Source organism: Ammodytes marinus (assembly GCF_949987685.1).
Source record: "Ammodytes marinus genome assembly, chromosome: 13".
Taxonomy (NCBI): Eukaryota; Metazoa; Chordata; class Actinopteri; order Uranoscopiformes; family Ammodytidae; genus Ammodytes; species Ammodytes marinus.
The window spans coordinates 23,327,813-23,351,129 of NC_137217.1; the positions used below are offsets into that span (position 1 = coordinate 23,327,813).

General features: G+C 40.4%; 1 protein-coding gene across 3 annotated transcripts; it reads right to left on the bottom strand.

The window, feature by feature from the left end:
* Positions 1-130: 130 nt before the first annotated feature.
* On the bottom strand, positions 131-22,642 carry cblc (Cbl proto-oncogene C, E3 ubiquitin protein ligase). Of its 3 annotated transcripts, none has more exons than XM_080039075.1 (14): positions 22,458-22,642; positions 21,343-22,174; positions 17,603-17,749; positions 17,310-17,466; positions 16,824-16,939; positions 16,097-16,234; positions 15,809-15,896; positions 15,508-15,639; positions 3,890-4,060; positions 3,176-3,328; positions 2,930-2,988; positions 1,729-1,812; positions 1,558-1,613; positions 131-864 (listed from the first exon to the last, which is right to left on the bottom strand). In XM_080039075.1, exons 2-14 carry the CDS (start codon positions 21,714-21,716, stop codon positions 731-733), a joined length of 1,809 nt encoding a protein of 602 aa, XP_079895201.1. In that variant the 5' UTR covers positions 21,717-22,174; positions 22,458-22,642; the 3' UTR covers positions 131-730. The 3 variants fall into 3 exon arrangements, with proteins under 3 accessions (XP_079895201.1, XP_079895202.1, XP_079895200.1); XM_080039076.1 differs by having other exon boundaries at positions 2,930-2,985; positions 3,890-4,063; XM_080039074.1 differs by having other exon boundaries at positions 3,890-4,063.
* Between the last annotated feature and the right edge of the window lie 675 nt (positions 22,643-23,317).

The window sequence follows — 23,317 nt, forward strand, 5'->3', positions numbered from 1 at the left end:
AGAAATTCCCCATTTTTATCTTTATTTGTCTTCACATGTTTTCGCAACAAACTCAACACACATGAGCTAGAAAGTGGAGTACATAATAAAACCACCCGGTATATATTAACTTTTTTATTTGTCTGTTCATATTTCATGTCTTTATCGGGAGAGGAAACAAAACAAATTACATTTCTTTGAAACTATGTTTACAGTTACAGGTTTATTTGTTTGATTGTATTACCATATAAGATGAAGTTCCATAAAGGCCTTTTACATACAAGTCCAATCATATGGTAGGCTATGGGTTGAATGACGAGGTAGAATATTTCTATCGTTTTGATATATTTACTCTCGATATGTGGTTGCTCCACTTCATTTGTCTGCATAATTGACAATAATTTTAATTTAAATTTAATAACATCAAGCTTTCATTAATTTCTATTATTTCAAAATAACAAAGTATGACTGTGTGCGATGCAAAATTTAGGAGTCATTGCTAAACCCACTGTGAGGATAATGGCAGTATAATTAGTGAACAGTAGGATGCCTCACTGAGAAATCTCTCTGTCAGATCCACCCACTCACCTCGACTTCAGCAGTGCAGCAGCAGGCACACAGTGATTTACAGTTTAACATGATGTAGCGATAGGCATTACTTTTTTAATATTCACTGAGGGCTGATTTGTGGATTAAATTAGTCGCCCGGCACCTCTTGCTTTAGTGAAAGAGTCATTAGTTTGCTTTTCTGTCAGGACGACATTGTTCTCGTCATATCTCCCAGACCACCTTTGTCTTTTCTCAGCCCTGCTCTCTCTTCCTCCCTCTCTTTATGTCTGCGTCTATGTTTGACCGGGCTGGAGGGTCCGAGCCATGTTGCTCCACCTACACACAAAACACAAAAAGAAGTCACACTCAAATGGGCAGAGGAGTGCAAAGATATATAAAATACATGATCATGCTCCATAACTTCTGCTGTGAAATACTCAAGTTTCATTTTCAAAATTAGATACATGAACATCTTTAATTAATTAATTAATTCTAGCATGATACTTGCATTAGATTATGGATTACTAATTCATTTGTGAGATGTAACTTCCCTGGAGTTTAACAGAAATAAGACTCATGAGTTGATTGGTTACATAAGTGGTTCTGGAGAGTGAGATATTGTACGTGGTTCATTACCAGAATAGCAAAAACAATATATAATTAAAGAGTGAAACCAAAGTTGAATAAACTTTTTTTCCCCCTGTCTGACAGAGGTGTCATGCTGCATTGCAATAATTGCCAAGACGGTGCCATCATGTTGTTAGTTCCACTTGGGCTTTCCTGCAATGACATGCCAAAATGTCTATGTCTGCGGATATGATTTATATGTGAACGATAAAATCAAGAGAAGCTAGCAAAGCTATCAGGATTCAGTTACAATTAATTCATAGAGCATAACAGAAACATTTTGGGAACCACAGCCTAATGCTGTAAGAAAAAGACCCTCTCCGCAGTGAAAATAATTGATCTCACTTCTATTTGTTTTTTTCGACAGTTTAGTACACAAGCTGATAACATTCTATGACTTACTGTCGCCCCCCTTGTGAGAGGAAGAAGAAGACCGTGCTTCTGTCAGGAATTCAGCACTGTAAAAAACACAACATAAACATTTTAAATGTAGGTGAAATTAGCAGCCAAGTAGGAACAACTAAATCCTGCCTGTGATAGTCTTTTCTGATTAATTGAAAAATACTGTTTCACCTTTGGGAAAGTGGATAGGGCTGAATCAGCCTCGAACCACCAGCGTTGTCCTCCTCACTGCTGTGTTCCTGCTCCCCCTCACACCTAAACACAAAGAGCACAACACAAGCCTAAATAACTGTAAATATACAGATCGCGTATGGATCGTGTATCATGTATAGGCCATACGTGTGATGTCACATCAACAAAAGCTGATAGCAAATATTCTTAAAAACCATGATTGGATCCTTTCATATTAGACAATACAATATGCAATATTTGGAATATATTCAATATTCTTTTTTTTACAAGGTTTATGGTGGATAGATAAAAATATACATTATGTGTGACACTAGGAAGAGGTTATAGTCATTTGTTTTAACCCTTTCACCCATAGTGTCCTCTACAGTGGACAGCTGTTCTAAAGCTGTTTACATGCCTGGGTCTTGATGGTATAACCAACATTTGCTACAACAATGGACTATACACTGCCACCTACTGGCCAGCAAATTGTAAGTGCAATACTCAAACCAAGATGGCCGGCAGCAGGCCAGAAATGCTAAATCAATCTGGAATGTTTTGGCAATCCTTCTATAGCAGGTGCAGGTAAATACAATTTATTTTGGTTACATCAAGTAACAACTAAGAAGTGATATAATTGTTACAATATTCAAGGATTGATTTTATGTTGGGAGTACATTTTGATTTATCATCTGTCCACTACAGGATGTCATGCAGCACTAGCTATATCTCAACTGCAATTCAAACTATTACTAGGACTTTCTTCCTCAAAATACTTCCATCTGCAGCAACTCTTTTGGCTGTAATAAATGTTTTTTTTTAAGAAATAATCATAATAATCACTTCCTGGCTGCCACCATTGTAAATGCCTGTCATCTATAAAAAATGTCTGGATTGGCAAAGAGGGATCTTTTGTAATTCAAGGGATCTGTTGCTCATGCAGTAACAAATGCGGAGCTTAGGGAGCAAGGAGTCAAGGGAAACATTCAACCTTTTGCATTGCAATGACAAGTATTAGTATTTGTCAACATCGATGAACACATCAGTTAGACAATTATTCACATCAATAAATATATGTATTATTTTATAGTTTTCACATAATATATCAATACATTAATAATCTTATTTTTTTCATGTTGAAGAGGCATAAAATAAAGAACTCCTGACTGAGGTTGTCATGTGAAAGGGTTCAATGTCTCACCTGTTCACCCTGGTGCGTTGCTTGTTTCTTCTACGTGCTTCTTTACCGCCGTGACCCTGCTGAAGAGAGGAAACATGTCATAAAGATTTTGCAGGAATCAGCTACAACATGTATTCTTAAATATAGTTGATGTGTCTAATGTGCACAAATTCACCATCCTCTGAGTGTAGTGTCTGTGAGCTTGGAGACTATAAACACATCACACCAACAAAATGCATATAGCGTACATGTCAGTGGGAAATTTACCGATCGAGAGTGTGAGTGTTTGGATGATGTCTTGGTTTCTGATGTCCCGGATAGGCTGAAGGGAGATAGACTGCGTGGCGCTGTGCTGTGTTTAGAGGGCAGAGCTGGAGCGCTGGCGTGGGAGCTGGGGACTTGGTAATCCAAACTTGAGAACTGTTGAAAAAAAAAGAAGGTAGGCAATCAGTGGGGAGGATCATATGAGGATGAGGATGCATGTTGCAAATGAGGTGCCCAGTTTTAAGATATAACTCCTGCTAAATCAGGATGGAAAATGGGAATGTAATTAGTTTGTTGTCCTGACAACTGTGCTGCAGCAAAATTTAAGGGATCACCCAAGCTATTATAATTCATCTTGGTCGGGACCTCGGTACCAACTTTATTAACAATCTATCCAATAGTTGTCGAGACATTTCTCTCAAAACCATGCATGTCAACCTCATGGTGGTGGCACCAGAGGAACAGTCAGGGGATCACCAAAGTCATCTGGATTCACCATCTGGGCGACCATGACTGTGTGAAAAACATTTAGTACCTATTCAACTAGTAAGTGTGGAGATATTTCACAGGATGAGTGAACACTTCAACTTGCTGGTGTTGGTTTATGAGAATTCATCAAAGAATTCATCAAAATGAATAACCAAAGTCAATAGGGCTGTTTTTTCAGTCTGGACCGACCAACAGAGTAACATTGCCGAAAACTAGGTATTTACGCACCTTCCTCAGGGCAGCCATTTCCTTTATCATCAGTTCAATGTCCTCATGGTCTTCCTCGTCTGCTTCGTCATCTTCCCTCTGACCGCTGCCTGGCTGGTAGGGCTCGATGAGGACAGACTCTGTTCCTCTGATGTCACAGCGACAGTACGGGCAGGTGTGGCCAGCTGACTTCTGCTAGATAATTATTCATGAAAGGTTATGGGAGAAGCAATGGAAAACCAATGTATAATTGTACAGACCCACTGTCTTTAGAACAGCTTCATGTCTTTAGAAGTGCATGTAGTGGAATATGTTGGACTTGTCTTCAAAGGGAAAAAAAAGCCACCACGTTTTCGAAAGATGAAGGAGGCGGAAAATACTATAGAAAAATAAACTCTCCGTTTAACAGACAGGGTAGTTTGCTGATGTGTGTAAACTAGGGCTGTCAAGCGATTAAAAAAATTAATCTAATTAATTACAGGCTCTGTGATTAATTAATCTAAATTAATCGCATACTTTTATGACACTTTTATACCTGTTTATAAACAGCTGTATAGCCTGCTAGTCTCTCTCTCTATCTCTCTCTCTCTCTCTCACTCTCCGTCTCTCGTAACTTCTGTCTCCACAACAGGCAGCGCTGCACTGCCACAGATGCTTATGCCGATTCATTCACCATCGTCGTACTCATAGGCAAAAATATTCAGAGACACACACACGCACACACAGACACACAGACACAGACACACACACACACACACACACACACACACACACACACACACACACACACGTTTACGCGGACGACGAGACAGCTAGCAAACAAAATTGAGACACGGGGAGAAAGATTGAGAGATACTGTTTTGAACCTAGCCTACATTGTTGCACCCACTAAATCAATAATGCACAGACACTGGCTGCGGAGAATAAAGTAAGATGTCTTCCTACCTTCATGCTTATTAAACCGTCTATAGAGCCCTCGGCCCCCTGCTTCTCTCTTTACTTTTCTCCCTTTCACCCGCGCGGGCTGTGTCTGCTTCAGGTGCAGCTCGGTGCAGCTACGCACCACTTTTGCACCGGGTCAAAGGGCATTATAGAAGTGCGATTAATCTGCGTTAATTGTTTTAATCGCGTTAATTTTTCTGTGATTAATTAATCGAAATTAACGCGTTAATTTGACAGCCCTAGTGTAAACTAGATGAGGATGAATCATTGTACTTTTTGTCTCGTTGCTCTAGCACACAGGCTTTGTGATGATCACATCATGCATTTTTCTTTGATTCCTGTGACCAACGATTATCTTTGCAGATGCAGTCTGTCCTTCCTGTCGACATGATTTTTATGGTTTGTCTGGAAGATATTTATGCAATTTTGACAACTATTATTTGGCCTACTTCAAACCCTTTCACTCGACTCGCCCCTACACTGCTTTGAATTTTTTTTAAATAAAATTGAATTCAAACTGACGAATCATGCTACTTCATATTCAGCTTCAAATGTGTGCGGATAGCTTTTGTTACTTCAGTTTACTTAACCGTTTTCTTTTTTCGTTACACTTGTGAAGGTGAGAAAGTTTGGTTGACCACAATCAAGACTAACTTACTAACATTTCCATTGTGGTCGGAATTCCACAAAGCGTGTCTAATTTTGGCCTCTGTCTCTCTAACCCTCTTACTCTCTATCACGCACCCTTTGTCAGTTCGAGGAGGATGTGAGGCTAGGTTCACACAGGAAGTCCTCAGCCAAATGTCAGGACTTGCTGCTCTGCGCCTTTATAAAGACTTAAACATCTTCCGAACAGATGGGGGTTGTGGGGGGGAGCTACTGGCAGGCTGGGTGAAAGAAAAAGTAGCAGAGCACGGGTTGGTACTTTGCCAAGAGAAGCTTTAGCTCTGATCTGGTGTCATTATGTCACTATGTGAGGAAAAGAGGAAGTAGGAAGTCGGGGGAGCCCCGTTGCAGTAGCAAAAATAAAGTGCACAAAGGACGTGTTCAAAACTAAATTTAGATTTACAGTCAGACACACTTTTGGGATTTGTATACAGGCCCGGTTCTAGAAAGTCAGACTTGGGTGGGCCTGTAGAAATTTTAGGTGGGCACACTGGGCAGGGAGATCGAAGATGCTCGAGCAGAATTTTTTTGCCCTTGTAAGATCTCTGCGTCTGCTTTTTGGCACATTTACTGTGAATTGTGTAGAACACAATATGCAAATAAACGTTGAGTGTTGCTGTGCATGTTTTTTTTCCCAAAATGTTTATGAATAACATATAATATACAACACAATGTATCTTTTTTTAACTATTAACTGTAGGCAGCCTGAGCTGATAGAAGAGAAAGCTTTGGGACTGGGCAACCTGGATGGTGGTAGTCCAGAGCTATATATATATATATATATATATATATATATATATATATATACAGTATCTCACAAAAGTGAGTACACCCCTCACATTTCTTCAAATTTTTCTTTATATCTTTCCATGGGACAACACTGAAGAAATGACACTTTGATACAATGTAAAGTAGTCAGTGTACAGCTTGTATAACAGTGTAAATTTACTGTCCCCTCAAAATAACTCGACACACAGCCATTAATGTCTAAACTGCTGGCAACAAAAGTGAGTACACCCCTTAGAAAAAATTTACAAATTGGGCCCAAAGTGTAAATATTTTGTGTGGCCACCATTATTTTCCAGCACTGCCTTAACCCTCTTGGGCATGTAGTTCACTAGAGCTTCACAGGTTGCAACTGGAACCCTTTTCCACCCATTTATGACAGCATCACAGAGCTGGTGGATATTAAAGACCTTGCGCTCCTCCACCTTCAGTTTGAGGATGCCCCAAAGATGCTCAATAGGGGTTAGGTCTGGAGACATGCTTGGCCAGGCCATAACCTTTACCCTCAGCTTTTTTAGCAAGCCACTGGTCGTCTTGGAGGTGTGTTTGGGGTCGTTATCATGTTGCAATACCACCCTGCGGCCCAGTTTACGAAGGTTGAGTGCACGTGGTCAGCGTCGTACACAGAGGTTGGCTTTGGAAAATAGACGTATGAGTGCTGCCAGCATTGCTGAAGGGCTTGAAGGGGTGGGGGGTCAACCTGTCAGTGCTCAGACCATACGCCGCACTCTGCATCATACTGGTCTGCATGGCTGTCATCCCAGAAGGAAGCCTATTCTTTTTTTTTTTTTTTTTTTTTTTTTTTTTTTTTTTTTTATTCAAGTTGCATTAAAGTTTATTCAATGGTCTGTTAGTCTCTGAGTGGTGTGTTTTTTAATGACCAAAAAAAACCTCAAATAACATATTTTGGTATTCTTAATTTTTTTCTAAAATCTTTTCATATTTCATACTTAAGAACCCTCTGTCTGTCTACAAATAAAATAAGCTTTTATTAACAGACACTACAGTAGACTTCATTCTTTCAAACAGTGCATCTTTGTATTCAATATAACATGTTTGATTAACAGTCATTTTTTGTTGCATTTTTGCTTTAAAAATTACTTAGAAGATTTACTGATCAACAAAAATTGTTGTGGGAAAACATTCAGTTGCCAGCAAACATTAGAAACACACATGACCATCCATACAGGTGTGAAGCCGTATACTTGCACAACATGCGGGTACAGTTTCAGACTCCCCTGTGCATTGAAAGTCCACATGAGAACGCACACAGGTGAGTAATTGAAGCTCTATCTTTGCAAGACCTGCGGGAAAACATTTAGTCACCTGGCAAACTTGAACTTGTACAAGACCATCCATACAGGTGTGAAGCCGTATGCTTACACAACATAAATACTGAGCTCATCACGTGAGGGTGGTGTGGAACTGTGGTTGAGTGTCTAGGTTTAGTAGTTGATGTGCAAAGCCCAGCGGTTCCACCATAATGGGGTTTTTGATTATTCTCCTTTAATTGGGAAATAGGGAGGGTAGGGGATAGTTCTTTCTTCTTCTTTCAAAGGTTTTTTTATTAAATCACAAAGTACTATCATGCAGCTGCAATACAATGGATTATTAATTTTTTTCCCCCTTTTTTCCCTCCCGCACATACCCCACCCAATCACAAACAGTCCTGCATCAGAAACACAAACACACACAAGAAACAAAAACAAACAACCAATATGAAAAAAAAAAAAAAAAAAAATATATATATATATATATATATATAGCCTATATATATATTATTAAAGAAAAAAAAAAAAAAAATTATATCAAATAAAAAGGGGGAGGGGGTAGCTACTCCTCAACCATTGTGGTCGGCTTCTCATAGTAGTCCAGGAAGGGGCGCCACATTCTATAAAATTTAGTCTCAGATTCATGGGCAGTGCAACGAATTTTCTCCAGATTCATACATGACATAATGTCTCTAAGCCAATGAGAGTGGGAGGGAGGGGCAGGATCTTTCCATTTGAACAAGATAGCTCTACGAGCAAGCAAAGAGATAAAGGCCAGTACCTTTAGCTTCACCTTAGGCAAGCCTGAATTGGGAGCTATGCCAAAAATAGCAGTAAAAGGGTTCGGCTCGATTTGATGTTGAAGTACTTCAGACATAGTTTGAAAAACTGATGTCCAGAACCCACTCAAGGTGGGACATAGCCAGTACATGTGAAAGAGTGATGCCGGTGCGCTCTTACAGCTATCACAGGTCGGGTCTACATCGGGGAACATACGAGCTAGTTTAGTTTTAGATATGTGGATACGATGTACTACTTTAAATTGCACAAGAGCGTGTCGGGCGCACATGGAAGTAGAGTGTATCCGATCCAGGACTGAATCCCACATGTGATCTGTGAAGGCAGAACCTAGGTCCTGCTCCCACAGGGTTCTTATAGCTGCTAATGAGGGGCTATGCAACTTCGAAATAAGGTTGAAAAACACAGAAATTGAGCCTTTTAATGTGGGGTTTACAGAAAAAAACAAATCGACATGATTGGCTGGCGGTTTGTGAGGGAATTGGGGAATTAACTTCTGCGTAAAATTCCTGATTTGCAGATATCGGAAAAAATTAGTCTTTTCTATACCAAAATTTGTTGTCAATTGAGAAAAACTAACAAATAGATCATTAATAAATAAATCACCGATACATTTTAAGCCTTTTTTATGCCAGATCTTGAATGCGCCATCCACAGTCGAGGGAGTAAACAAATGATTAGCTGCAATTGGACTGAAAAGTGAAAAATTCTGCATTCCAAAATTCTTCCTAAATTGGGTCCAAATTCGAAGGGAGTGCTTAATCACAGGACTACTGTTGGGAATAGCCGAAGAGAGTGGAAGTGCGGCGCTTAAGAGGGCAGATAGAGACAATGGGCTAATAGCGCTGGACTCCATTGTTACCCAGACTGGGGCTGAGTCGTCAAGGTGAAAATGCACCCAATACATTAGAGAACGGATATTAGCCGCCCAGTAATAGTATTGAAAATTAGGAAGAGCCATTCCACCCGTTTGTTTGGGTCTTTGAAGAAAAGCTTTCCGTAGCCGAGGGTGTTTACCATTCCAAATGTAATTTATCATTAAAGAGTCAAGGGCCTGAAAAAAGGATTTGGGAAGAAAGATGGGGAGACATTGGAATAGATATAGGAACTTTGGGAGTAATGTCATTTTAATTGAATTTATTCTGCCTATGAGAGAGAAAGCCAGAGGAGACCACTTCGATAATATTTGCTTCGCCTGATCCAATAATTTGAGGAAGTTAAATTTAAGTAGGTTTTTAAAATTTCTGGTAAAACATACCCCAAGGTAACTCAGATGGTCTGTCACCACTTTGAGTGGGAGAGCTGTATAATCAAGTTTAAGAGCTTCTTTATTAATCGGAAAGAGTTCGCTCTTGCTCAAGTTAAGTTTATAGCCAGAAAACTGACTAAAGACCTCCAACACAGAAAGAGCCTCCGGTAAAGAGGAGGCTGGCTTGGCGACAAACAAAAGTAAGTCATCGGCGTATAATGATACCTTATGTTCAATTCCTCCTCTCCATATCCCCTGAATCTGTTTGTTACCACGAATGGCAATAGCAAGTGGTTCGATTGCAATAGCAAAAAGGAGCGGGCTCAAAGGACAACCCTGCCGGGTCCCACGGTGCAGATCAAAACTACTTGAGTAACGGCTGTTTGTTAATACTGAGGCAGAAGGACATGCATATAATAATTTAACCCAAGAAGTGAAAACAGGACCCAAACCGAATTTTTCCAGGGTGAAAAACAAATAATTCCATTCTACTCTGTCAAATGCTTTTTCAGCATCCATAGAAGCGAGGCATTCTGATTCAGTATTTCTGGGGGAATATAAAATGTTCATTAGCCTGCGGGTATTATAAAATAATTGGCGTCCCTTTATAAACCCAGTTTGGTCAGGAGATATGATAGAGGGGAGAGCATCCTCCAATCTATGGGCGAGAATTTTAGCAAGTAAGCCTATTCTAAAGATGATGCACAAGAAACCCCACAAAAAGTTTGCTGAAGACAAACAGACTACGGACATGGATTACTGCAACCATGTCCTGTGGTCTGATGAGACCAAAATACATTTATTTGGTTCAGATGGTGTTAAGAGTGTGGAGCGGCAACCAGGTGAGGATTACAAAGACAAGTGTGTCTTGCCTAGAGTCAAGCATGGTGGTTGGAGTGTCATGGTCTGGGGCTGCATGAGTGCTGCCAGCACTGGGGATCTACAGTTCATTGAATTCTAACATGTACTGTGACATACTGAAGCAGAGCATGATCCCCTCCCTTCATAAACTGGGCCGCAGGGTAGTACTGCAACATGATAACGACCCCAAACACTTCTCCGAACGACCACTGGCTTGCTAAAGAAGCTGAGGGTAAAGGTTATGGACTGGCCAAGCATGTCACCAGTCTTAAACCCTATTGAGCATCTTTGGGGCATCCTCAAACGGGAGATGGAGGAGCGCAAAGGACTCTAATATCCACCAGCTCCTTGATGTCGTCATGAATGGGTAGAAGAGGGTTCCAGTTGCAACCTGTGAAGCTCTAGTGAACTACATGCCCAAGAGGGTTAAGGCAGCACTAGAAAATAATGATGGCAAAACAAAAAATTGACACTTTGGGCCCAATTTGGAAATTTTTTCTTAGGGGTGTACTCACTTTTGTTGCCAACAGTTTAGACATTAATGGCTGCGTGTCGAGTTATTTTGAGGGGACAGTAAATTTACACTGTTATACAAGCTGTACACTGACTACTTGACATTGTATCAAAGTGTCATTTATTCAGTGTTGTCGCATGGAAAGATATAATGAAATATTTGAAGAAATGTTAGGGGTGTACTCACTTTTGTGAGATACTGTATATATATATATACTGTATATATACCATCCAGGTTGCCCAGTCCCAAAGCTTTCTCTTCTATCAGCTCAGGCTGCCTACAGTTAATATATATATATATATATATATATATATATATATATATCATAAATGATTGTGATGTAAGTGTTTGATTGGCTAATTTTATTTGATGTCTCAAATGGTGAATTAAATAGGCCTATGTCCTATTAGTCAATGCATTGTGTGTCTGAATGTGTTCTCAACAGGATAATGCAGAACTGATTTAAAAAAATAAATAAAAGAATACACTTGGTTAACAGCAGCCAACAGTAGCCAGCTAATCCATATTTTACAGTAGGCAATTTAAATCATATGCGTGTGTGTGTGTGTGTGTATTTGTGTGTCCAACAGGACAAATGCAGAACAGATTTTTAATTTTTTTTTGACTTAGTTAACAGCATTCAACAGCAGCCAGCTAATCAATATTAATTTAGCAGTAGGCTATTTCAATCATATGTGTGTGTGTGTGTGTGTGTGTGTGTGTCCAACAGGACAAATGCAGAACTGATTTTTTTTTTTTATTGTTTTTTTTTCGTAGTTAACAGCAGCCAGCTACTCAATATTAACAGCAGGCAATTTCAATCATAAGCGTATGTGTGTGTGTGTGTGTTTTATCTACAACATCAGTCTCCTGTTCTTTGTGGCAAAAATCTGCACAAATTAATCCATGTCCAATGTGTTTGTTATGGATTTTTCATGGGCCAAAATAACTAGATTCCTCTTTCTTTCATGTAGCATGGTACATGAAAGCGACAGTAGGGGGTTAGGACTCGGGCCAGTGTAGAGAAAGAACTCTCACATGAAGCTGAGGAGACACCAATCACCAGGGCTGTTATGTACAGTTTATGAAAAGCCTCCTTATACCCCTGCAGGTGTTTGCACACAGTGGAGAGATCTTTTTCATCAGGGCATTTCTTGAACAACATTGGTTTTGCAACAAGGACTTCATTTTGCCAACTCAACTCGCCTGTCACAGGGCCAGCAAGCACATGCAGAGGGCGCAACAAAGTGGTATCAAGAAATGCACTCGATGTTGGCAGAAGACTGGAAATGGCTTTCATCAGATCTACATTTTTTCTGGAGAATCTGATCTCCATTTCTGAAATGGCCCTGTCAAGAACATAGAGCAGGGACCTTTTCAGAGACTGACAGGGGGTGGTGGTTGGATCATCAGCGCCTGTGTGACCCACAGCTGACAGCACAACACTTTCACCAATATGCTTATTTAATGTCCTTTTTCTCTTTGGAAGTTGGTCATCATTATCCTCAACTTGTGCCCAGGAAAACTCTGCCCAGCATTGCTCGTCGCTACGGATGTCTTTTAAAGACTGAAGTGATGCACCAACAACCTCGCTCGCAGTGCACAAATCCACTGACTGAGATTGCAAAATAGCATTTGCTGGCTTCAAGACACACCAAGTACCCGCAATAGAAATTTCCCAATGTCAAATAAATTGTGCCTCTTCATTTGAATTAAGAGGCCTGATGCTTCAGTGCACAAGTCCATTTTGACATCATCATCCTCTTATATCTCTGACAGTATCCTGAGAAGCTGGTGTTCATTCTCAATGATGCACTTTGTAACGGCATAGTGGCTAGTCCAGTGAATTTCAAGAAGACGTTTGAGGCAAGGAGCGTCATACCTTTCTGAGACATAGTGGTGGTGGCAGAAGTTATACAGGGAACTAGATAGGTCAAAAAACCTTTTGGCACATGGCTCAGCCTGCATTGCATGAACAACCACCAAGTGAAGCTGGTGGCTGAAACAATGAATGTAAGGAATTACTCTATCTAGCTTCTTCTGAATCAATGCCTGTACCCCACCTCTTATGCTACTCATCACTGATGCACCATCATAACAATGGCTAACCATGTTGTCCGGACTGTAACTAGCATCAGAAAGATGCCTCAATATCTCCGTGGACATGTACTCAGCATCAAGTTGATGGAGGTTGAGCAACCCAATCAAATGCTCCTCTGGGATTGAATTACACACAAAGCGAATCATAATTGACAAATTCTCCACATTACACCTGTCCCTGGTCCCATCACTTTTCAGACAATATCCTAAAGAGTCAGCATTTGCGTACCTCTTCCTGACCTCTCCAGAAACCATATTTGCCAGCGTTTCAATGATTTAATTTTGAATGTCCTTGGAGGTGTATTTTTGCATTTTTTGGTATTCCCTAATACGTAAATCTTAAGGTGCGAACACACTAGGCATTTTACACGCGTAAGATTTACGTGCGTAACGCAGCTAAAATGTTGCTTGATCATTTTGTGTCAAAAATGGTTATACGCGCGTAACGTGCCTAGTCTCCCTCCCGATATTGTATTTCCCTTATCAACCATGGCTGATCAGACCCGACACAACAGCGTGCATGTCCGCACAAAAACATCAACAACACGGCCAACAACTGTGCCAAAAGACAAACTGAACAGCACAAATAGCCTAGCATTAAAACAGCATTGCATATTCACGGCAGCTACATAACAAACACAGTTACAGCAGCATCGGTGCACGGCGGCACAACATAAAGGCAAGTAGCCAAAATTACCCTACCTGGCTGTGACAAGGGACCGTGGCTGGCGTAGATCAACACCGGTGCTTCGCTCTACTTGTCGTGAAAGTCCCGCGGACAGTCGTCATGTTTGGGTTCATAATATGAGGCGCTAGCCGCCCGCACACAACAGGGTGAGTTAACTAATGCTATACGGCGCTAACTTTGTTTATCGGCTAAAGCACAGCCGCACATTGAATTAACCAGGAAGTCCATTCTCCTGGTTTACTTTCCCCACGTGTTCTAACCCCGAGCGGCTTCATACAGCACCGGCCGCCCGCAATACATTTTTCTCCTCGGTGTCTCTCATCAGCCTCTGTGTACAGTACACTGTTCTCCGACCCTGCCAATGTATGTGACGTCGCGGGTCAAGCTCAACGCTGATTGGCCAACGCGGCTAATCGTCTCGCGTAGGAGCAACAAAAGTTCAATTTTTTGAACTCCTCGCGTAGCTATATGCGCGTAATATATACACACGTAATATATACGCGCGTAAACATGTTGCTTTAGCGCGAGTGAAAATGTTGCTTTAGCGCGAGTGACGCATTTACGCGCCATGTACGCGCGTAAACCAATGGTTCCCTATGGAAAAGGGGCGGATTTCATACGCGTCTGTACGCGTGTAAAGTGCCTAGTGTGTTCGCACCTTTACGCGTGTAAAATGCCTAGTGTGTTCGCACCTTTAGGTCATTGGAAGTCTTTTTTAAATTGAGCAAAGTTTTAAGGCCAGGACACACCAGTCCGACTTGTTCCGACTATGCAAAAAATGGAGTCGGCCGTTTCAGGAAGCTCCAGTCTTCCCGTCGCGGCCAAAGAACACATCGAGTCGACTGCTTATTTTCCGTACGCTCTGCTCTTGCGCGGGACGTAATGTCTCCACAACAGCAGGCGGCGCTAATCTGTATTGTGGCCCGAAAAAATACGAAAGCCGGAAATGATGGGACAGCTCTCTAGAGCATAAACATAGATATAAATACGTATTTATATTTATGGACCATAAGAGCACAATTTTTAGCAGAGAGTGTCGAGCAGTCCAAGGGTTGATGCATGTGAGTACTCTCAAAACGAAACGAACAAACACATTAAAACGATGGCTAGCTGTTGTTAGCTGTTTGTGCTACCCGCCTCACTTCCGGGCTTCACTGATTCGCTAGCCCTCCACCAATCAAATTGCTCCAAATGAAAGACGGTCGGCCGCCGATTGAACATGTTCAATCGGCGGCCGACAGGCTCAAAACAAGCACGACGACCTCTACGTCGGCCGACGTCACGGCACACACCAAACAGATTCGTCTTTTTTTTGACGACGGCGATTATCGGGCTGGTGTGTCCTGGCCTTTACACAGATAAAATAGCGTTTTCTTGTTTTAAAATCAAGAAACCAGTTATGACATTGATTTGTGTTGGTTATTTATTTACATAACATTGCATGGAAATGTCAGTCACATGCGTTGTTAAACAGAGAACATTTTGCATCACCCCTAAACCACATTCAAATAACCAGCAATGTTACAGTATGGTGGGACTGCACCAAACCATTTTCAGATTGACCTACAAAAATAAATTTGAATTTGTCAGCCCAGACTGTTTCACTTCACTGATTGCACAATCACTGTTACGGTAGCAGGCTGTCTGTGTTTAACACGGCAGTAACGTGCACGGGGGCGACTGAGGATTAGCGTGTGTTTTGAAATAAAGGTGGATATACTTTACAGCAGGGTACAATGAATTAGTGGAGATGGGGGTTCATACCTGCCAGCCTGTGAGGCAGGGTTGGCACAGGAGATGCCCACAGGGCTGAATACGAATGTCCTTATCCCTCTCTGCACAGATCTTACACAGCTGGAAGGTGCTGCTGATGTCGCAGTACAACTCATACTGCTCCTGTTACAGTGGGTAGTCAGACAAAACAATAAGTCAAACCCAATTTCAAAACAATGAGAGCATCTCAGGACATGGTCTTTGTTTTGTTTCTCGGTACACCTTTAAGATGCTGTCAATAATACATTTATATTGATAAATTGATAAAGAGGTACAGAGTGCATCTGCTTACTTCTGAAACTTTGACTTTTCCCCTCTGGGCCGGTTCGTACAAGCTTGTCAGGTCAGGGTTGACATCGCGGCCATCTGGGAACAGGTAGCTGCAGGTGCAAAAAAACAAAAAACACGGCACCGGTATGACTGTGTGTGAATGAATTGAACCTGGAACTCTGTAAAAAGCTTTGAGTTTGATTAAAAGCGCTATATAAATCTGATTCATTATTATTGTTATTATTTAAGAAAAGACACAAACAAAGACCAAAAATAAACCAGAGCCTTTTGTGTGTGTGTTTTTCCTAACCAGCCTGCCTTGAAGCCCTGAATGAGTGCCTGGTAGAGTGGTGTATTCTGGGGAATGGTCTGGATGATGCCCCCTTCACTGGTCACATGGCCGATAGCCCACTGGCCCATTCGTGTGCAGCTGAGACGGAAGATATAACTGGGAGGGTAAAGAGATCCTTGTAAATCAAACTTGTTTTCTAGAGAAAAAAGTTACACAAAATAAATTCAAAGAACTTAAGACATTAAAGTACACAAATAAGTCACTTATTTTGTCTTCGGATGCCAATGGGTTTCTTGCGAGCACCTTTGCTTTGGTATGCATTTGGTTAAATATTTCTGTATATGTACAATTGATTCGGAGAAAATTCCTCTAACTCTTATAACCGCTTTTTTTCTCACTTAAAGTGTTTACTGTATGAAACGATGGGCCATGCTTGATGTTCAACTGCATAACTTCGATTTAACTGGTACTTAACATAACAAGGAGAAAAAAAATCTGTTGAATACTAGACGGGGAGCTGGAAAGGTTTAGTTTCAAGGACTATGAAAATAATGCAAAAAAAAGTCAAGAGGAAAATACAAGGTACTCCAAAATAGAATGCTGCGATTCAAGGGCCTAGATTCTTTAAACTAAGGTAATTGCCAGATCAAGCATTGAAATACCTCTACAGTGCTATTTTGAGTTTTTGTGTAGTGCTTTTCTGAGAAGTGCCTCATTAAGAGTGTGTTGCTGCGCTCGTACTCACCTCCCTGTTCTATAGTGTTCCAGACGAGCTATAACCTGGTCATAGGTGAGGAAGGCCATGTAGCCTGGATGAGTTACTGCTAGCTGGTTCCAGTTCCTTATGAGAGACCTCCAGGGCTAGAATGAGGGAAGAGAAAACTTCAGATGTGACCTCATGTTTATCTATCTATCTATCTATCTATCTATCTATCTATCTATCTATCTATCTATCTATCTATCTATCTATCTATCTATCTATCTATCTATCTATCTATCTATCTATCTATCTATCTATCTATCTATCTATCTATCTATCTATCTATCTATCTATCTATCTATCTATCTATCTATCTATCTATCTATCTATCTATCTATCTATCTATCTATCTATCTATCTATCTATCTATCTATCTATCTATCTATCTATCTATCTATCTATCAACCTCTTGGCACTCTTCGATTATTTTGATTATTTAACATTAATTTTGACGTGAAAGGGTTACCTTACCTGAAACAGTCTAGTGAAGATGTCAAACTCAAACACAGAGATGTGGTCATTACAGGTGAGATCTACCGTTGACTTCAGGGCCATGGACTCCATCCCTTCCTCAAATGCGTGTACAGTCCGCAGCTGCTCTTTAAAGCTGTTCCACTGCACTATACACCTTTCAGGATACATTATTTTAATATGTGGCGAATGTGGCGACACGTCACATGCACTACCACCACCAGCAAAGACAACAACAATAAACAACAACAAAATGTCATAAGTAATTCTCAAAATAATTTTACCACACTCACTTGTTGCCAAATGAACCCCTCCAAAAGTCCTCAGCCTCTGTCTTTGTCAACCTGTAGGTGTCACCCTGAAAACTCCCCCCTGGAAACATGGCCTTCAGCTCCCAGAGAATGTGACTAAACAGCAGGGACAATTTGGTCAAGTTCCTCCTGAGAATGAAAGTAAAGAAACAGGTAGGCCTACATTCTGCTGTGATATTTACATGTTCTCTGGCCCTGTGGTGTTGCAAATACACACAAAAATACACAAGGGGATAAATGAGAACCGATTGTTCTTCCATAGGGTCTACAAAAAACCAGCTTGTCATAGCAGAACAGTCCTAAATCTTCTCATCTTCATTCACTTCATGTGCTTGTATTCTACTTGCATGATTATTTAGAATATCAATATAAATATATTAAGAAATAAAAAAGCTCTAACTGTTGTACATCTCATATGCCACTGCTTTATTTCACTCAAAACAAGCACGGCTGACACTTTCCACTGATATACACACTCGTAAACACACACACAACAGTTAGTCCAGCTAGCAAACAGGATGCTCTCTGCTGCATGCTTGTCTTGGTAAATACCACAAAATGTTCCAGTGGCTATTGTGTCACTTTAGGCCAGTAATAACTCGTATTCACTCTCTGTTTCTTGGTTATTCTTATTTTTTTTGACAATTGTCTTAGCACATTCTTTGAACTCCAAGCTAACTTTTTAAAATACTCCTTGCACATGTGTCTCTGTTCACACGCAGCCATTGTGCAACGGTTATCTAAATCTATTTCAGCTGCTTCAACACAAGGTGAAGACATTCTTTGACAACTATAACCAATTAAAAAAATCAGTCAAGTAAAAATGTATTATGTTGTCTTTCAAGTGTCTTTAAAGAAAAATTGTATTCGATAAGTGCACAATATCTATTTTTGTGCTAGACATTACTCATGCTCTGGAAAATTTCTGAAGGTCTGTTAAGGGTCGAAGGCTTTCATTCGAGGTACATTCAATAGTGCGGGTGGTGGTCATAGACGTGCCACCTCAGTTGGGGAAAGAAAAAACCTCTATGAGGAGAGGAGAATAAAGCGGGAGGAAATGTCGAGCCGGCTTGCCCCGCAGGCTTAAAACAAATCAAGAAAAAAATAGACAAATGTCAGTGAGATTTACAGTAAACACACTAGTTCAAATGTTACTTTGGGTCAATTGGCTAACATTAGGTTTGGGTGATGTTCATTCACTTTAAATATGTCATTGTGAGAGTATTTATGTGCTCATCAGCTAGATAATTTGGAATGGGATGCTCGATTAAAACCTTTCTTATCTGGTGAGAATCGAGTGCAGCCACATTTTAACTCCTGCACTCTACAAGTGTGCGGCCCTTTCAGAATACTCTTAACATAATTGAAGGTAGTTATGAAGCACATTCATACACTAATGAATTTCAGACACATGAAGGAAAATGCAGTTACCTTTTAACCAGAATCTAAAGCTATCCCTGATTGACACTCCAGTTACATAATGCTCATATTATCGGCAGGGTATTTATTATTAGAGTTGTGTGTTAAAAAGAAGAAATCCCAACACATTCTAAATGAAATAACCACGAAAAAGAACACTAAGATATTTATAAGACACAGATCTAATGGTTTTTCTAACAGAGGTTTCACATTTGCATGTTTTTCTTAAATTCTAGTCAGAGGAGGTCGAAGCCATCCATGCATAAAAAGTCTTTGTAACCTTCCACTGTCTGTTTCAGTTGCTCCGTCACTGTTTTATTAGCTGCCTGAGTCTGTGGGAATAAACAGTTGTATCAGGCTATTCTAAAAAGGACAAAACACAAAAGAGGATAGTATTTATTATTTGACCTGAAATATAAGCCACATTACACATAACAATGTGGGAATTTGCCACATGGCTGCCCATGCAGACCTGGCTGCGGTGAGAGGGCCATCTGTTAACTTGTGTGCGCAGAAGATGCTTGAAGATGACACAAAAAAATTATTATAATTTGGCTTATCTGATTTTCACTTATGGCTGAAACAAAGTAATTTAACTTCATGAAAGCTGATTTCTGCAATAATGTACACACAATGAGCACACATTATAGTAGTGGCTGTACGGCTGAAATTACAACACTATGCACGATATCAAGGAGAATTACTATATATTGATATATTTAGCAATAGCAAGTACAATAATCATTTTAAATTATTTAAATTTTCCACACCTACTGTGTAAATCCATGGCACTTTATTACAGAATTGGCCTTGCTCATATCCATGTGCTCCACGTACTCTTGAGTGTATAGTACATTTGCAGAAAATACAGCCAGTTGTCGAGTGCTCTTCTACATGAAGGTTAAATTATACAGATAAATAAAAAGGCTTATCTGTGTTTATCCTGTACACAGAGAAAAAATGTCTGTTCAAGGCCAGAACATCTCTCTTCTAAGTTCCTGCTCACATACTGAGATTGTAATTGCTTTTGCCTGGTTCCCCCACATTAGCATCACAAAGACACAGTTTTGGCCCTTTTTCGAACCTTCGTCATTAGTAGTCCCAACAGTAGCAGGGCGCAGAGCCAAACTCCGGATGAAAACTCTTTTAAGATTTTCCTAAATCCACTTAAGCCAAACAGCAAATTTACAGAACATGGTCATTTCCCCTCCGTGGCACACAGTAAAGTGTGCATTTGACTTGTGGGAACGGCAACTATAGATGGTGTAATGATAGTTATTTTAGTTCATTTAATGTAGTGTTTTAAAGCTGGGTCAAAACATCTGTCATAACAGTCAAGTATTAAGTTATGACTCGTGCAAATATAGAAAACTCATTTTTACTATGTTGTTCTTTTTGAAGGGCTTCGAAATGGTGGGTCACCTTGAGCGCTGGTTTTATTGGTTCAGGTTGTGAAGTCTTAGACATTTTGTTTGTTTGAATTGTTTTAACCTAACTTATTTTGTGGTGCACAATTTGAAGCATTCAAAGGCAACATTTATTTACAGAAAAAGCTTACCACTACTACTAGCATCATTCTAGAAAATCCGCAGATTTCGCTGTGAACATTGCATTACAAACCAAAATCCCCTTAAGAAGCAGTGTAATCTGTAGATTACAGGGACTCTCTTTTTGAGAATTTTTGTAGTTGCTAAAAGCACTAGAAATATGAAGTTGGATTCAAACTTTCCATTGTAGTAAAGTAGGGTTGCAGAGGGAATCTGAGACGGATATCTCAAAACTGGGGCAAGTAAAATAACACGTTGCCAGAGGTGTTACAGAAAATATTTCTTAAAGTTATAATAATACAAATTCATCAACCTAAACCCAGCATATACAGTTTATATATTAATTTGAAATTATTTGAATCAACGCGTTAAACTAACGATTAACAAATATTTTTTGTAATCAAAATAAATTGTAGATTATAGATTCATCAATTTATTATGCAGTATGATGTATTTTTCTCAGACAGCAGTCCAAAACCCTAAAGATATTTAAGTTACAAATGATGCAAAACAACAGGAAAAACAGCAAATTCAAATGACGGATGAGATAAAAGGATAGAGGTCAAGGGACATAAAAATGCATTATCAACTGATGCATTTGCAACGGATTTATAAAACCTTTTCTTAAAAAAAGCTGTATCCCATTTTAACTCTTTAAGCTGAAAAAAAAATGTGAATTTCAGTGGTTTTCAAACCCACTAAAAGGTGCTTCAACTGTGTATGAATGTATGTCAACAATGGGGGGGGGCCTCTTACCTGTAGCTGGATGTCTCTTCAAATATCTTCTCCCGTCCCTCTTTGAACAGCAGCACGGCCCTGTCCACCTTATCCAGCAGGTTTCTGACGTGGACCCTCAGGTACTTTGCCTCGTCTCCGCGGGGCGCCTTGCCCTCTGCGGCCCTGGAGCTTCTGTAGGGCTCCCACACATGCTTGAGCAGCGTTGTGGTCTCAGATACTAGGTCTGGCAGGTACGGCGGGCTGTTCTTCAGGCCCAGTCTAGGGTTAGTGCAGAGTTCGTGGAGCTTATCCAGTCTTTTGAGGAGCTTGCCCACCAGCCGTCGGTCCCCACTTGTAGGGGCCTGGGAGACAAGTTTTGGGCTCTCGGGGGCCTCGGAACCTGCTTCCGCCATCACTCCGCTGCTATGCGTTTGAAAGTGACTTAAGTGCCCTTAAATGTCTGTCTGTTTGCATGTGTGGGGGGCGTGACAGTAAATGATATTGTCCCTGCTTTGTTTTAAGAGATGTGAAAGCTGAAGTTTTGAACGTGGGGATGTTTATGAGGTCAAATAGGAGAAGCTATTCATCTTCTTGACTCTTGTTTTTTTGAGTGTCTAAGCTGACATTTATTGTCCATACAAAGTGTTTTGTATGTTCACAACTTTATCTGAAAAGCACACATCTTAGCCTCTCTCAAACAGCATCCACCCTAGATCCATGTAATAACAATCCAACAGCATTATATTACATTATCCAGCAATAGACAGCACGTTCAGTTCACGACACCTGTACAAATACACTCAAAGTAAAGCATGTCCTCCCCAAAACAGCCCCTCTTGTCCAGTCGAAGCTTCTCACTCCTCTGTCACATCTTCAGAAAAATACAGAAATATGTTACACAAAGTTTTCTTTTTCTTTCAAATTTCTACAAGAGCAAATTATAAGAGGACAGCCATGAGAGAGAGGGAGAGAGAGCGAGAGAGAGAGAGAGAGAGTGACCTACAAACAATCTCAGAGAGGATTGGAGACTGACACTCAACCCTTGACACGGTTTCAACTTTTACCGTCCCACTCCTTTCCCTCCTGTCACTCTCTTCCCTCCCCACTCCTTCAGCCCTTCTTGCCCTCTATTCAGCACAGTGTACTCTGCTTACCATTATTCATGCGCAAATCTCAGCAGGCCAGCGATTCCACATTCTCAGGGTCAACAGAGCTGAGACATCTATACTCACAGCACAGCGGAAACATGTCTTCTGCCATTGGCTGAAATGTTGCTGCTACTCTGTTTCTTGATGTCGCCTTTGCGCTCTCTCTCTCTCGCTCTCCCTCTCTCTTCTCTTCTTGGTGCACCCTTTGATTGGTTTCCTGGTTTCAGCAAGCTAAACAGGTTTGTTTTCTTTGCTCTATTGCTCAAGCAGGAAAGCATAGAGAGAGAGAGAGAGAGAGAGAGAGAGAGAGAGAGTATTATTTGATATATTATATGTAGGCCTACATTTGTTGTCGTGTTGTTATATGTACATACTTTTCTGATTGTTCTCTTTTGTTATTATTTGTAATATCTGTAATGCTTTGGCAATACTGTTTACCACAATAGTCATGCCAATAAAGCTTTTTGAATTGAATTGAATTGAATTGAATTGAATGAAGAGAGTGAGAGACAAATAGAGATGGGAGGGAGGAAGACAGAGAGGTGTGGAATCAAAACCATGAATTTACTAAGAATGAAAGCAGTAGGCATGACCTGAGAAATACACAGTAGCCAGGCAGATACTTACTAAAAGGGCAGGAAGATGCATGTGTAATCAAAGCAAAGGTCAAAGTGATTGATTAACTTCTCATTTAGTGCTTTAATCACACCAAAAGAACAAATCTAAAACTAATGAAATTCCATAGGCCGTAGCTGTGCTTTAACAAAGGTAAGCATGCTAAGTTGCTAGCAAAACTTGGAGATATTGGATTTACAATTTCAAAAAACACAGAAATGCAGCAGATTCAAGCAGTTTGAACCAGCAGG

Bases quoted from the DNA above. Each gene is read 5' to 3' on its own strand.
- cblc (XM_080039074.1), bottom strand. From the start codon at position 21,716: ATGGCGGAAGCAGGTTCCGAGGCCCCCGAGAGCCCAAAACTTGTCTCC. The intron at 17,467-17,602 runs GTGAGTGTGGTA...GTATCCTGAAAG, and splicing joins AGGGGTTCATTTGGCAACAA to GTGTATAGTGCAGTGGAACA. The intron at 16,940-17,309 runs GTAAGGTAACCC...CCCTCATTCTAG, and splicing joins TCTTCACTAGACTGTTTCAG to CCCTGGAGGTCTCTCATAAG.